This window comes from Trachinotus anak, unplaced genomic scaffold (assembly GCF_046630095.1).
Source record: "Trachinotus anak isolate AG129_WGS33_773 ecotype Australia unplaced genomic scaffold, CSIRO_AGI_Tana_v1 ptg000020l, whole genome shotgun sequence".
Classification (NCBI taxonomy): Eukaryota; Metazoa; Chordata; class Actinopteri; order Carangiformes; family Carangidae; genus Trachinotus; species Trachinotus anak.
The window spans coordinates 1,417,608-1,430,455 of NW_027273871.1; the positions used below are offsets into that span (position 1 = coordinate 1,417,608).

The window sequence follows — 12,848 nt, forward strand, 5'->3', positions numbered from 1 at the left end:
CTGAAGTGTCTGCGTTTGTTTTTTTGTTTAAGAAGATTTATTGTCAGCTGAACAGTAACAACAGAAACAAATATTCATTACAGTCACAAAACTGCACAAACATGGGATGTCAGCTGTAATATGCGCAGGTTTCTTCTGGATAATTTCTCCTTTAGATGCTATGTGGAAATGATGGTGGAGTGCAAAGGGTCTCAAAAAACAGAAACCCCGTATTGGGTGATGCTCGAGTTTTGAAAAGTCCTGAGTTATACACGATCATCTGGATCAGAAAATGTTCAGCTTTGTTTCCAAACTTAATAAGTTGGCACATGATATTTTTCATTATATTAAATGTTAATGTGACTGATGCATTAACCTGAACCTAACCTGGAATTAGTTTTGTTAGGTTCGTCACTGACTGTCAGACCTCCTGCTCCTGTCACATTCGGCAAACTTATTATCTGTGGAGCTTCCTTTGTGATTCATCATACTTAATCCCTTTACTCGCAGTGTTTACCTATGTTTGTCTAAGAGCTGGGGTAGAAGAAGGGCCAAAGACATTAACCCATTTGTAAAGTTGCTCTTCCATATTAGTCATTCCACAATATTCTGAAAACAACTGGAGATGCCGTCAAGTCTTTAAAAGATGATCTAAAAACATCACTCCTGTGACATTTACAGATTTATCAGCTGTTAAAGGGGCCTAACAGCTCTGCAGCAAATTTACACCGACCTCACATCACATTTAACAAAAGCTGTGAGACCTAAAATGTGAGGATGATTTCATCACTTGGCACTTACTTCAGATGTCATTAAGTCAAAACAAGAACAATAATTAAAAGTTGACATGAATTCTACAGTGCTGAATGAGAGTCATTGATAAAAAGACACAAAACAAATCGGTACAGTCACAATCATCAGTAACACTCCTTGTGTCTCTTGGCCGTGTAGTAGATGATGAGGCCCAGGGTGATCAGCACGCCTGAGCCCACGAGAGTCAGGAAGCCCACCACAGGCCTCTTCACCAGCACATGGCAGCCCAGGCAGGGTTGAGGGAAGCTGGGACACTGCTGGGGCGGGGCTCCCTGAATGGGAAAGCCGTTGTGCTGGATGATGTTGTGATAGTTGGAGAGCGAGGCCTTGACGATGACCTCCTCGTGGACTTGGCCGTACAAGCCAAACCCCGGGTCCCTTTGGTCGCTCAGGGCGTAAGCAAAGTAACCCTTCAGGTTTACCCCGTCCAGAGTGTACGCTGAGGAGGGAGGGGGGCAGACTGAACATGTGAGATGTCCAAATTTAATTACATTCACTTGTGCTACTTATTACCTGAAACATAGAATAAATAGTTTCTAACAAAATATAATTAAATTATAAGAATGTAGGGACAAGTACTGTATTGTATTTTCAACAATTATAACTTCTCCTGTGTGAAGACACACTGTTATATAATAACAACTTCAGTAAAATATTTCAAAAATAAATTAAATCTGCTGCTTACAACTACATTATAGTGTGATATAAGATATTTATTGAATATTTATGAACTGCTTATAAATGTTATTTTGAGGTGTTAAAATAAAGTGTTTACAAAAACATATTTCACCTAAAGCTGTTTATAGATTGGAAATCGCGCAAAAAGTTGTAATAATAAATTAATTGAGTAGCATATCGTCTATATTGAGTATTTGTGTATTGGAAGCCCATAAATAAAATATTTCTCATAATCATGATGTCATTTTTTACAAGAATTTAACATGATTTTCAGACATTGCTATTTATAGAAAATGGCTCAAAATTATGCCACAGTCACATGTTTAACTTTGCATTACACTATTATTAGATATAATGTATATTAGAACATATTTACATTCTTTTTCATGTATTTATTTTCTCAGCCTGAATGCCCCCCCCCCCCCCCCCCCATGATAAATGCACAAAACTATAGACAAATATCTGTGGATGGCTGCCACTTAGTGGTGACAAAGCACACTACAACATATGACATACTACATCATAGTATGACACTGCAAGTTTGTGAGTGTGAGCTAAGAGTGAAACCCAGTAAACTTTACAAGGACAGGTAACTAGATAGTACATAACCTTGACTCAACAATTCAGTGTGGAGCGTGTCTCTCTGTTGATATTTTTGTGTGCATATGTGTGTGCTCTGAGTCAGCTGACTATTCAGAGGTCAGCGACTTGTCTAATATTTAAGCTCCGCAGAGGCTGTGTAATGAAAATTGTTGACGAGTAAGGAGGAAAACTTCAGTCAGCCCTGAAGGATTAATGACTCAGTACACAAATGCAGTAATACCAACCTAATATCAGCCTTCAACAGCAACATGCGTGTGTTTGCGTTCTCACCTTTCAGCGCCTCATTTATGTAGTTGTACAGGTAGTAGACTCGTAGGCTGTCTTTGAAGCGGGCCGGGTCTTCCTGGACCCCATTAGCCATCACATAGACAGGCACGTCACAGTAATGCTCCTTCACCTGACACAGCAAAGGAGCAACCTCACTGTTATCAGATCATGTTTAAATACATCTAAAAATACTCTGCTTTAAATAACAGTTGTTAAAAATATAATAACCCGTATAAAAAGCCTTAAAGCTAGAGCTTCTCTCTCTTTGAAAGATCCAGATTCTATGAATACGCATATGAATGTCTCCTACTTCACTGAAAAGCCCATTCTCAGTGTATATGCACTGAGAATTTACATATTGTGCATGTGTTATTTTGCACAGTGAAGAGCAAATATCCAAGTGAAGAATCAATAAGCAAAAAAAAAAAAAAAATCTGAAATTAGCACCAAACTAACAGTGACTCAGAGCCCTCCACTCTCACCCAGTTGAGGGCTTTCCTCAGGCCCCAGGGCACAACAGGCCTCGGGGACATGATCCACGTGGTGTCGATCATGTGTTGCACCTCTAGCATTGCTGTGTAGGTGTACCTGCAGACATGGAGATGATACAGAAGCTTATTATGGGCTGCAATCTCATGCCTTGTATCAGGGCAGCAGATTTGTCTTCAACTAAACTGGGCTACTTTAACACCGGGACAGTGAAGAACTCTTATAAAACTATAAAAAGGTGGTGTCCAGTGGAGTTGTGGTTAAGATGCATTTAATGTGCCACCTTCAAAATAAAGGCAAAAAAACTGATATCATCTCTTACGAGTCCTCCTTGACATGTGTCACCAACTTGGTACTGAAGTGACTGATGGCAAAGAAGTCGTACGTCCCTTTAACCAGCTGTCTGTCCTCCTCATTGAAGACTGGCAGGCTGTGGAAACACACAGAACAGGTGAATTTTTATACAGAAGATATAACAGTAGTATTTACTAGGTACAAGTTATTCGTTTTGGCTTTGCTCCATTCAGTATTAATTGTGTACACTTGACATTATTAATGAGACTTAAACCTAACACTAACTCTAAAATCATCAATAATCTACTAAATGTGAATATGTGGAGGATTCATGTCATAGTTATTACAGGTCTGAGCAGGAAATGCTCCTCACTGAAAGCTCTGAAAGTTATCTCGTCATGAATGTCAGATTTCATGACAGTCCATCCAAATTTTTTTTAAAGACATTTTACTCAAAACCAAAAATGTCAGACTCGTGGTGACAGTAGAGGAAAAGTCTTCAAAGCAAGTCACCCCCTGGAGACCACGGATGTCAGCACAAAACGTCATGGCATCATCCGTTAACGTTTCTTCATTTTGACTGTAAACAGTTCTTTCTGTTCTATAGCTACCAAAGTAACTGTGCCGATGTATGAAGTATGAACGAAAGTATTTGTACTCCAGTGAGTTGAGCTGACGCAGCCAGCTCCTCATTCCCAGAGGATAGTCCCCGCTGCCAAAGATGGGCTCAGCGAACCAGCCGACTCGGAAGTCTAAAACCCTTTTGGCTGGTTCCACGTCTTCACGGCTGAACGAGAAGGCTGGTTCCACCCAGTCCATGTGCAGAGCCAGAGACACCTGAGACACAGGACCAAGACATGTCAGATAGGAGTGATTCAACCTGTACCTAATTCATTTACACATGTTACACTGACTATATCTGCTGTCTCAAACACATTGTCCAGTCCTCTGGTGCACAGTGTTGTATTTTACATTACTTGCATTACTTTTCATAAACAGGTGTAGCACAAGCAGCAAAAGCGAACATGAGTAATCACAGGAAAAAATAAAAATAAAAAAATCCCACACACAAAATGTCATCAGCAGTAAATCTGTGAAATGATGTGTAGAGACTGATGCAAGAACGAAACAGCAAAGACCGCTTTGTTTCTACAATAAAAACAGAATCCAGCAGATCACCGTTGCAACGTTTAGACAGACCTTTACGAACACATACACAATAAATGAGGAAAGTATTTTGACACTGCAGCTCTACCGACCTGTCCTCCCTGCGTGTGTCTGAACTCGCGGTCGTAAGCGTGCCAGGCCAGGGCGTGCGCCCGCAGCATCTGGTGACCCTCCTGGTAGCTCACCATCTCATCATTGGGCTCGTTCAGGGTGATCCACATCTTCACATGGGCGCCTAGCTCTCTGTAGCAAAGTCTGGCATAGTCTGCGAACGCCTCCGGAGTCTTCCTGAGAGAAAAGTCAGGTGTGGAAATCTTACATACTAAGATGCGTCATATATATATATATATATATAATGTATGTATCTGCAGTCAGTCACATGTTCATGTATAAAGTAGTGCAAATGTTTACTCAGCAGATTAATAAATGATGAAAATATTCATTAGTTGCAGCTCTAGTATTAAGTCATTATGTAAACATGACTTAATACTCGCCCCCCCACCACCCAACACACACACAGTTATACGCCTACGTGTGAAGAAATAAATGATAATGAACATATTAGATGAACCTCTCAACAGTTTTGGTTACACCATTACACTTATCTGTAATGTAAATTTGGTCTGACAGATTGTAACAACAACACTAAATGTTGTGCCAATAAGGATGAAAATGCCAATTTATTAGTGGATTGTTCCATTTCAAATATTATGATTATATCAGTTTTAGTGACACCTCTTTATTACAGGAGTAAGATAAATGATACCACGGCAGCAAGTGATGGTTTTATGTTGATGGCAGCAGAGACAGACTGTTCCTAGGAGCATTGTTTCACGTTTACTTTTAAATCAGACAAGTCAGTAACTTGTCAGAAACTGTATCCAAACACAGATCAGGGGTCCCACTCTTTTCTAGAGATCAATTTCCATGATTTTTGGACTTTTCCAGCACATTTTCAGTGATGATGTAGCTCGGATGATAGACATGAATCACAGCATACACCAATGTGATTTAAAATAAGTGCAATCCTCCAACCTGCACGCATTTAATGTGACGTCGGCGTGCATTCACAGTATTGCCAAACAAAACCAATAGCAGCCTATTTTCATCCATAAACTAGCCTATTATTTGATGATCCTGACATGATCCTCAATATAACTTTGTCTGAAAATAGGAGCACGTTGGAATCATTTTCCAGGACATTTTACGTTTTCTCTCAGTTTTCCAGGTTTTTCAGGCTGTGTGGGCACAGATAGATGTTTATTAGTTCTGTATGTGGGACATATTTCTAAGTTCCACCGGTCATGAAACTTTTTCAACATTCGTAAATAAATAATTGACCATTTAAATTCAAAAGAGAAACAGACCCTTGAGGAAGAGTAGTGAGATAGAGGAGTGTTATTTAACTGAAGAAAGACGGCCCTCAAGCCCCCTGTCCTGCTGCTGCTCTGCCCTGTATCTGACCTGTTCAGCCACTTGTTGGCGGTGTCCAGCGGCGCCGGCAGGCTGCTGCGCTGGCGCGTGTGGTGCCACAGAGTGACCACAGGCGTGACGTTGGCCTGCAGGAGCTGACGGGTGAAGCAGCGGTAGTAGCCCAGCAGAGTGGTGTTAGGATGTGCTACGTCACCCGTGGGCACCAGAGCCGACCAGTTCAGAGAGAAATGGAAGTGGTTTACCCCCACGTGCCTGATGTCATCCACCTAAAAAGAGAGGGAGACAAACATGTCACAACTTCAAATATCATACATACTGCACACTGTGCAAATCTTTACAGTATTTTTAGTATGAAAGCTTGTTGCTGGGGGAGTAGTTTATATCAGCACATGACAGTAAGTGTTTCTGCAAACCACAGTTTGTAATGTCCAAAAATATATTAAGTTCTGTGACTGTGACAGAACAATGGCCAACTATATAATGATGTTTTCATTATCTTACAAATATGTACCATATGTGACAAAAATATTATTTTAAACAATACTTTAATTATTAGGTAATACTAAGAAAACCAATGTGCTGCAAACTTTTTGTTTATTACCTATTTATTCATTTGACGAGGACATAATCCCTCACTGACTTCCCACACATGATCACTGTCAGATGCGTTTGATACACACGTCAATTCTTAATCAATGTGGTACCTGAACTGGCTTTAGTTACTCAACCTTTAGTTCAGGGTGAAAAGCAATACATTTGTATTTAACTATCAGAAACTAGGTTGTGACTTTATCATGCACCCAGAGGTGGTGGTTCATAATGTGGCTGATATGTTAGGAAAGCTATTCAAATGATAAGTGATGGGCAGAAAGACAGACCTGGTGTCGGATGGAGGCGTAATCTGCACAGTGGGCGGTTCGGCGTAAAGGTGGCGCACTGAAGCCCTCCAGCTTTATCAGCGCTCCGTTGTTGGAGATGTTCCAAAGGTAAACACTGGGGTCTGCAAACTGGCTGGGTATGGTCTCCACCTATGACAAGAAGAGAAACCGAAAAAAAAAAAACACACACCAGTGCAAACATTACCAAACTATCGCTTGGTAACCCTCTACATTTACTACATTTACCTAATACACACAAATGCAAATATGGGCCAAATAGGGCAAATCGATATGAACAGTCGGTCCTGTGCTGTTAAACTCAGACGCTGTGAGGTTATGTGGTTTATGATTAAGAGAGGACTCATCGCCCTGGATGTTTCTGAGCTGGGCTTTCACCATGAAAACTGAAAGTCTGAAATAATGTAATGAACATGATATCAGTTAGTCAAGGAGAAGAGCAATTCCTCTTTTTTTAATTTCCTTTTTCAAAGCTCTCAGTCAAAAATAAAATAATAATTATAAGAGCAAGACTTAAAAATGTCCACTGGAGCAATGAGTTAAATATAAATGATATGCTGGGCCTTCATCATTCAGCTGATGTACAAAATTAACAAGGGGCATAACTTACATACACTGACGCCTCACTAAATATTACTGAGGTTTCCTGTCCTCCCACAAACACACATACAGTGCACACACTCCTCCTTCGCTGTCCCCAACAAACACACACATACCTGAATGGAGTTGGCAGACACCCCCCAGGCGAAATCACATGGGAAGACTCCCTGTGCTGGCCTGTTCTCTGGAAGTTCAGGGAAGCCATTCCTCTGGATGACGTTCCTTTGGGAATAAGAAATGAAATGATGACCACATTAGGAGGAGCTGTGCTGAGAGTGAAGACTATCTCTGTAGTTGTAAGGTAGCATCACATTATATGGAAAGTTTTATCAAAAAAAACAATACCACAAATGCAATACTTTCATGCCATACTGGCCAAATTTAAGAACTAATGTTCTGACCGTTATTCAAAATGTATACAACAACTGAATTAAAGCTGCCTAATATTTTGGTCATTGTATCTGTATTGAAAACATGATCAAACCCACGCTGCCTGTATCGAACTGAATCGAGTATAAAGGTTTGTTTACATATTGTTTAAATGTGACAGTTACTATGAATGTTTAAAAAAAACCTCTGTTGGCTGAAGGGAACTGAAGCAACAGTGTGACAGAAAAGCTTTCAATTATTCACCTGCAGTAAAAAAAAAAAAAAATGGAAGAACTAAGTGAAGTGACAAGTTTATCAAAAATAAATATTGGCTGCATAATGAGATTGTGCTCCGCTCCTTGCTCTAATAAATCAGAACCAGTAATAATAACATCTGCATCTGCGCCACAGTGTCACTCTTATGGTGCTCTGGGTAAACTCTGCAGGTGAGATCCAAACCTGCAGTTGTTTGGCAATGACAGAAAAATATTGCTATTGTTTTTGTTATCAGACCAAATCAATCATTGTTCATCCCATCACCACTCGGTCGTTTACTTGTAAAAGGTGGCAGATGTCTTTGGCTCCCTCTTCATGTCCGGAGTGTTGAAGTCAACATAGTAGAGTCCCCGTCGTATCCCGTACTCTCTGTGCCACTCGAAGCCATCGATCAGAGACCAGGCCGTGTATCCAATAACATGCACTCCATCTATGACAATCGCTGCACGGCAAACACAGACAGATGGTCGGCCCCAGATTTAAGCCAATACCCAGTGTCATGTCAAATGATTCATCCTGTGTCATTACTCACACTTAAGAGCCTCTGAGATGAACCTCTTGAGGTAGTACATGTGTTTCGGGTCTTCTGTCTTGGTGTTGCCGAGAACATACCTGTGTGGAGCAAAAAAACAAAAAAACAAAAACAAGATGCTGCACAGCACAGCAAGCACAAGAGGGATCACAGATGCACAGGTCAAACCAAGACGACATGGACACCTACCAACCACTCTGCACCACGAAGATGGGCGGCTTGTCGTACTCGGCGTTGACCCAGTAGAGCAGCATCCTCAGGTCCAGATCCTCCTGCTGCCCAAACTTCAGGCTGTCGTTGATGAGCTGGAAGCTCAGGGCCGCTCCGTGAGAGAGGGCGAAGAAGTCGGCCGTTCCCCTCACCTGCTCCCTCTCCTCCCGTGTGAAGGCGGGCAGCCGTGAGCCCAGCCTCGCCTTCATGCAGGGAGGGTAGTCCCCGTCTGTGAACAGCGGCCGTGCGAACCAGCCCAGGACGTGGTCCAGGGAGCACTGGCACTCCCGCAGGCTCTCCAGGCGGGTGCGGCTGGGCTTGATCCAGTGAGAGGCCAGCGCCATGGACAGCTTGCCCTGCTGACGAGGCCGGTAGCGGCGGTTGTAGAGGTGCCATGCTGCTGCATGAGCCTGGAGGACGGACAGACAGAGGAACGATGGGCGGACAGAGGGGAGGGAGGAGGAGGAGGAGAAGTTGCAGAGGATGGATCTACTTAGTTATTGTACTTTATACACAGAAAACTAATTCATTGCTTAAACAACTCAACAGTTTATAAACTAGCTTCATATTGCTCCACCAACAATAAAATGATCATAATAATGAATGGTAAAGGAAAAATAAATAAATAAAAACATATCTTAAATTATTATAACTGTGTAATATTATCATTCATTATCTGTTTATATACCAGCCTTCACTTACCCACGGGAGTTAAAATTACAAATACATTAATAAACACTATTTCCCAACTACATTATAGTGTGTAAACCCTTTATGACATGTTTACATATATAGTTTATGAATGTTAATGTTATAATAAGTAATTATTATAGTGTAATAATTAGTATTTAAAGTTACAGTTGAAGTTAAAGTTGACTGATCTTGTCAAACCTTTACCTCTCACCTTCAGCAGATTGTGTCCGACCCTGAACGGCAGATCGGGGTCGTTCTTTATCCCGGGAGCGACCACGCCGGTGCCGTACCCGTGCCGCGCCACCACAAACGGGTTATCAATGGTGATCCAAAACTTCACATCGTCCCCGAAAGTCTGGAAGCAGAAATCGGCGTAGTCCTTGAAGATCCCCACAAGCTCCGGGTTGCTCCAGCCGCCCAGGGTCTGCTGGAGGTGATCGGGCAGGTCCCAGTGGTAGAGCGTCACCACCGGCTGCACACGGATCTCCTTCAGCCTCTTGATGAGCGTCCGGTAATAGTTGGTGCCGATTTCGTTGTAACTCCCGCGGGTGCCGTTGGGAAATATCCTGGACCAGGACAGGGAGAACCTGTAGTGGCTGACCTCTAGCTGCTTGATGGCTCGGACGTCGGCGTGGATGTTGTGGTAGCTGTCGCTGCCCACGTCCCCGGTGGCCTTCCGGTTCCCACCGCGCGTAAAAGTGTCCCAAATGGAGAGCCCCTTGCCGTCCTTCTCAAACGCGCCCTCCACCTGGTACGCCGCCGTGCCCACCGCCCATATGAAGTCACCGGGGAAGGTATCGTAGAGGAAAGCCTTGTCGCCGGGATAGGGCAGTTTCCTGAAACGGCTCCACGTCTTCAGACCAGCGTTGGGCTTCGCGGCCGCAGGCGTGAGGGCGACAAATGTCAAAAGGGCGAGGAAAGCAGTCATGGCGCCTGAAGAAACCGGCCTCGGGTGTCCAGCTTTTGCCTCTTCACTTGACCATGCTTAGAGGCTTTTAGTGGCCAGGCAGCGGGCTGTGGAGTGCAGCCAGCCAGCTGTGAACCCACCACACGCCGCCTCTCCAGATCTATCAATTATTAGCCAAAGCACCTGACGCACGAAGGTCTCCGGGCGCAACACGACGTTAAGAGCCCCAAATGATCAATCTCCTGCAGAGCGGGGGCGCATCGGTTTCACTCTAACTAATGAGTGTGTTCATGTGATTGTTCTTTTTAAATCTGGCCTCTGTTTTTACATTGACCTGAATATGGTGACAGCTCATTCAGAGGGCAGAGCAGGAGAGTGACCCAGGTGCACAAGCCCGAGTGTGATCTCAGTGACAGCGCCATAATCGTATGTCTTCAGATGGCAGATAATCTCATAAGTCCCGTTTAAAATGTCACACGTCCAGAGCACCAAAAACTGCATCTGCATTTTTCCCTGGATCAAGTTCAGCCGGGAGGGCATGCAGGCAGAAGGTGATGGAGGGGGAGGGAGAGAGAGAGAGAGAGAGAGGAGGGGTGAGGAGAAGATATGCAAACAGCAGAGTCAGTGTTCCCTGCTGCACCACGGTCACATTACTTCCTTATCTTCCTGCTTTCAGCGCGGTTGCTTGGAAACTCAGGCCTCTAACTGCTGATCATCTTGGTCCACACAGCACATGGAGAAATATCTGAGGAGGTGCTGGCTGGAGTGAGTGAGTGAGTGTGTGTGTGGGGGGGCAAGAAGTTGTCAACTTGCAGCTTGAAGCGTGAAACCCAAGGTCAAGTTGAATGTTTTCTGGACAGGCCAACTTTTACATATTAGGCCCATAGTATTTTACATCTTTAACTTTAATACATTTATAATACAAGGTTTTGGAATAAACAAGATTAAAGTAGATCAACAATAATGTAAGACAGCGACAATTGAATTGTGTAGATCTGAAAAGATTAGTCTATTAATTGCTTAACAGAAACTAATCAATTAACTATGAATTTTCAAACTAAAATGCTTTTTAAACTCAATATATTTGGTTGTTTAAAGTGTTGGTTTGACCCAAAAAAAAGAGAAAAATTATTTGGGACTTAACATTTTGGATTTTTCGCAGTTTTTTTCCTTAAAAAAAGAAAAAAAAAAAGAATCAGTTAGTTGCAGCCCTAAAATTGTGAATACAGTTTGGAAAAATCCAGCTGTAAATTAACCACTTTGTTATTCACACAGACAAAAAAAAAGTGATCAGTTATCAACAGAAGTTATATAATATATAACTTATATAATAATTTATATATAGTAAAATACTGGCAACCTGTGCAAGCTGGGAATCTTACATCTGTCATCCACATGTATTTAAAATATAAATGTCAACATATATTTATATAAATCACAGCCACAGCCCAGGGGCCTGCTCTGAGGAATCAACCTATGATCTGGCAAAAACCATTTTGATATTTTTCACCTCAAGTGTCAGACGGTATTTGCCAATTTCTTCAGTGAACCGGCTCTTTATTGAATAAAGCTATCAATCACATAGTCACAAGTACTTAAGATGTTTCTTTTACATGCTGTGTTTGGTGACTTTGGTAAATTTAAACAGGAGCATAACAATCAGTGCAGCCACTGCTTCTCAGTGAGCGACAGAGGTGGAGGCGGTCGTCATTCATTGAATTTGCCTTGAAAGGCAGGTGGTTTATCTGATGCAGGAGACCAGTCACCTGGCAGCTGAGCAGACTGTGATTGCGGCCGGTCATGGATCATAACCAGGGCCAGAACGTGGTGTGTGGGTGTTTTTCCACTGAGCTGCTCTGCACTGGAAAGTTCGGATCTCCAGTGTACATGCATAAACAACGTAAAGCACTGCCAGTCCCCATATATAACACAGGAAGAACACCATAAAGTGATGCTAAGCAGCCTGAGAGCACAAACTGTCCGTGAATGGACTGTGTGTGTAGTTAAACTCAGTGCTGTACACACTGCAAATAATGAAATCAGTGCTGTTACCAAAAAAGACTGCTGTTAAGTTTTATTACTCTCATCATGTAGTGTGTGCTGTGTTGTGTACAGCAATACCTGAACAGCAGGAATTAACTCCTTCTTGCAGGATGCAAGGCTCCAAAACCTTTAGAAGCTGTAATGTCCCTTTGCTTTTTTTTCTCTTTTTGGCCTGACAACAGATGAAAGATGCATCAAATTAATTGCTCTTGTCCAGTGGTAGTTTTTTTTTTTTTTGACACATTGATGGATTAGCAGCTAATTTCATACTTTTCTAGATGATTATACAGAAAGATGTAGCATCAATATCTCAAAACCAGTATTTTTACAAACTGTCTATTGTAACAGAAAAGATACAATTTGTCCCAAAGCCATACACCTACTAATTGTTCGCAGTGGAATATCTAGCGTGTACACACTTAATAAAATAAAAGTAAACTCAAAACAGTTCGTATGCATACTAAAAAGGCTTGATTTGAGTGTGCCGGTGATGGACATTGTTTCCCTACAATTCAATACAGCATAAAGCAACGGAGAAGGTGCTCACAGCTGGGAACATTCATTCGTTCTTTCAGCAAACTCAATTAAACTAGTTGTG

General features: G+C 42.3%; 1 protein-coding gene across 1 annotated transcript; it reads right to left on the reverse strand.

Moving 5' to 3' along the window:
- Positions 1 to 14: 14 nt before the first annotated feature.
- kl (klotho) lies at positions 15 to 10,692 on the reverse strand. The gene is made up of 13 exons (XM_071506339.1): positions 9,512 to 10,692; positions 8,587 to 9,017; positions 8,398 to 8,477; positions 8,145 to 8,307; positions 7,337 to 7,442; positions 6,603 to 6,752; positions 5,755 to 5,990; positions 4,383 to 4,578; positions 3,782 to 3,960; positions 3,152 to 3,259; positions 2,823 to 2,928; positions 2,344 to 2,470; positions 15 to 1,231 (listed from the first exon to the last, which is right to left on the reverse strand). The coding sequence occupies exons 1-13, from the start codon at positions 10,226 to 10,228 to the stop codon at positions 897 to 899; spliced, it is 2,934 nt and encodes a 977-aa protein (XP_071362440.1). The 5' UTR covers positions 10,229 to 10,692; the 3' UTR covers positions 15 to 896.
- Between the last annotated feature and the right edge of the window lie 2,156 nt (positions 10,693 to 12,848).

What these genes read in the sequence shown, in the direction of transcription:
- kl (XM_071506339.1), bottom strand. Translation starts at nt 10,228, where the DNA reads ATGACTGCTTTCCTCGCCCTTTTGACATTTGTCGCCCTCACGCCTGCG. An exon ending in CATCTCAGAGGCTCTTAAGT is followed by an intron (nt 8,308 to 8,397) that starts GTGAGTAATGAC and finishes TTTGCCGTGCAG; the next exon opens with CGATTGTCATAGATGGAGTG. An exon ending in TGTCTGCCAACTCCATTCAG is followed by an intron (nt 6,753 to 7,336) that starts GTATGTGTGTGT and finishes TTCTTGTCATAG; the next exon opens with GTGGAGACCATACCCAGCCA.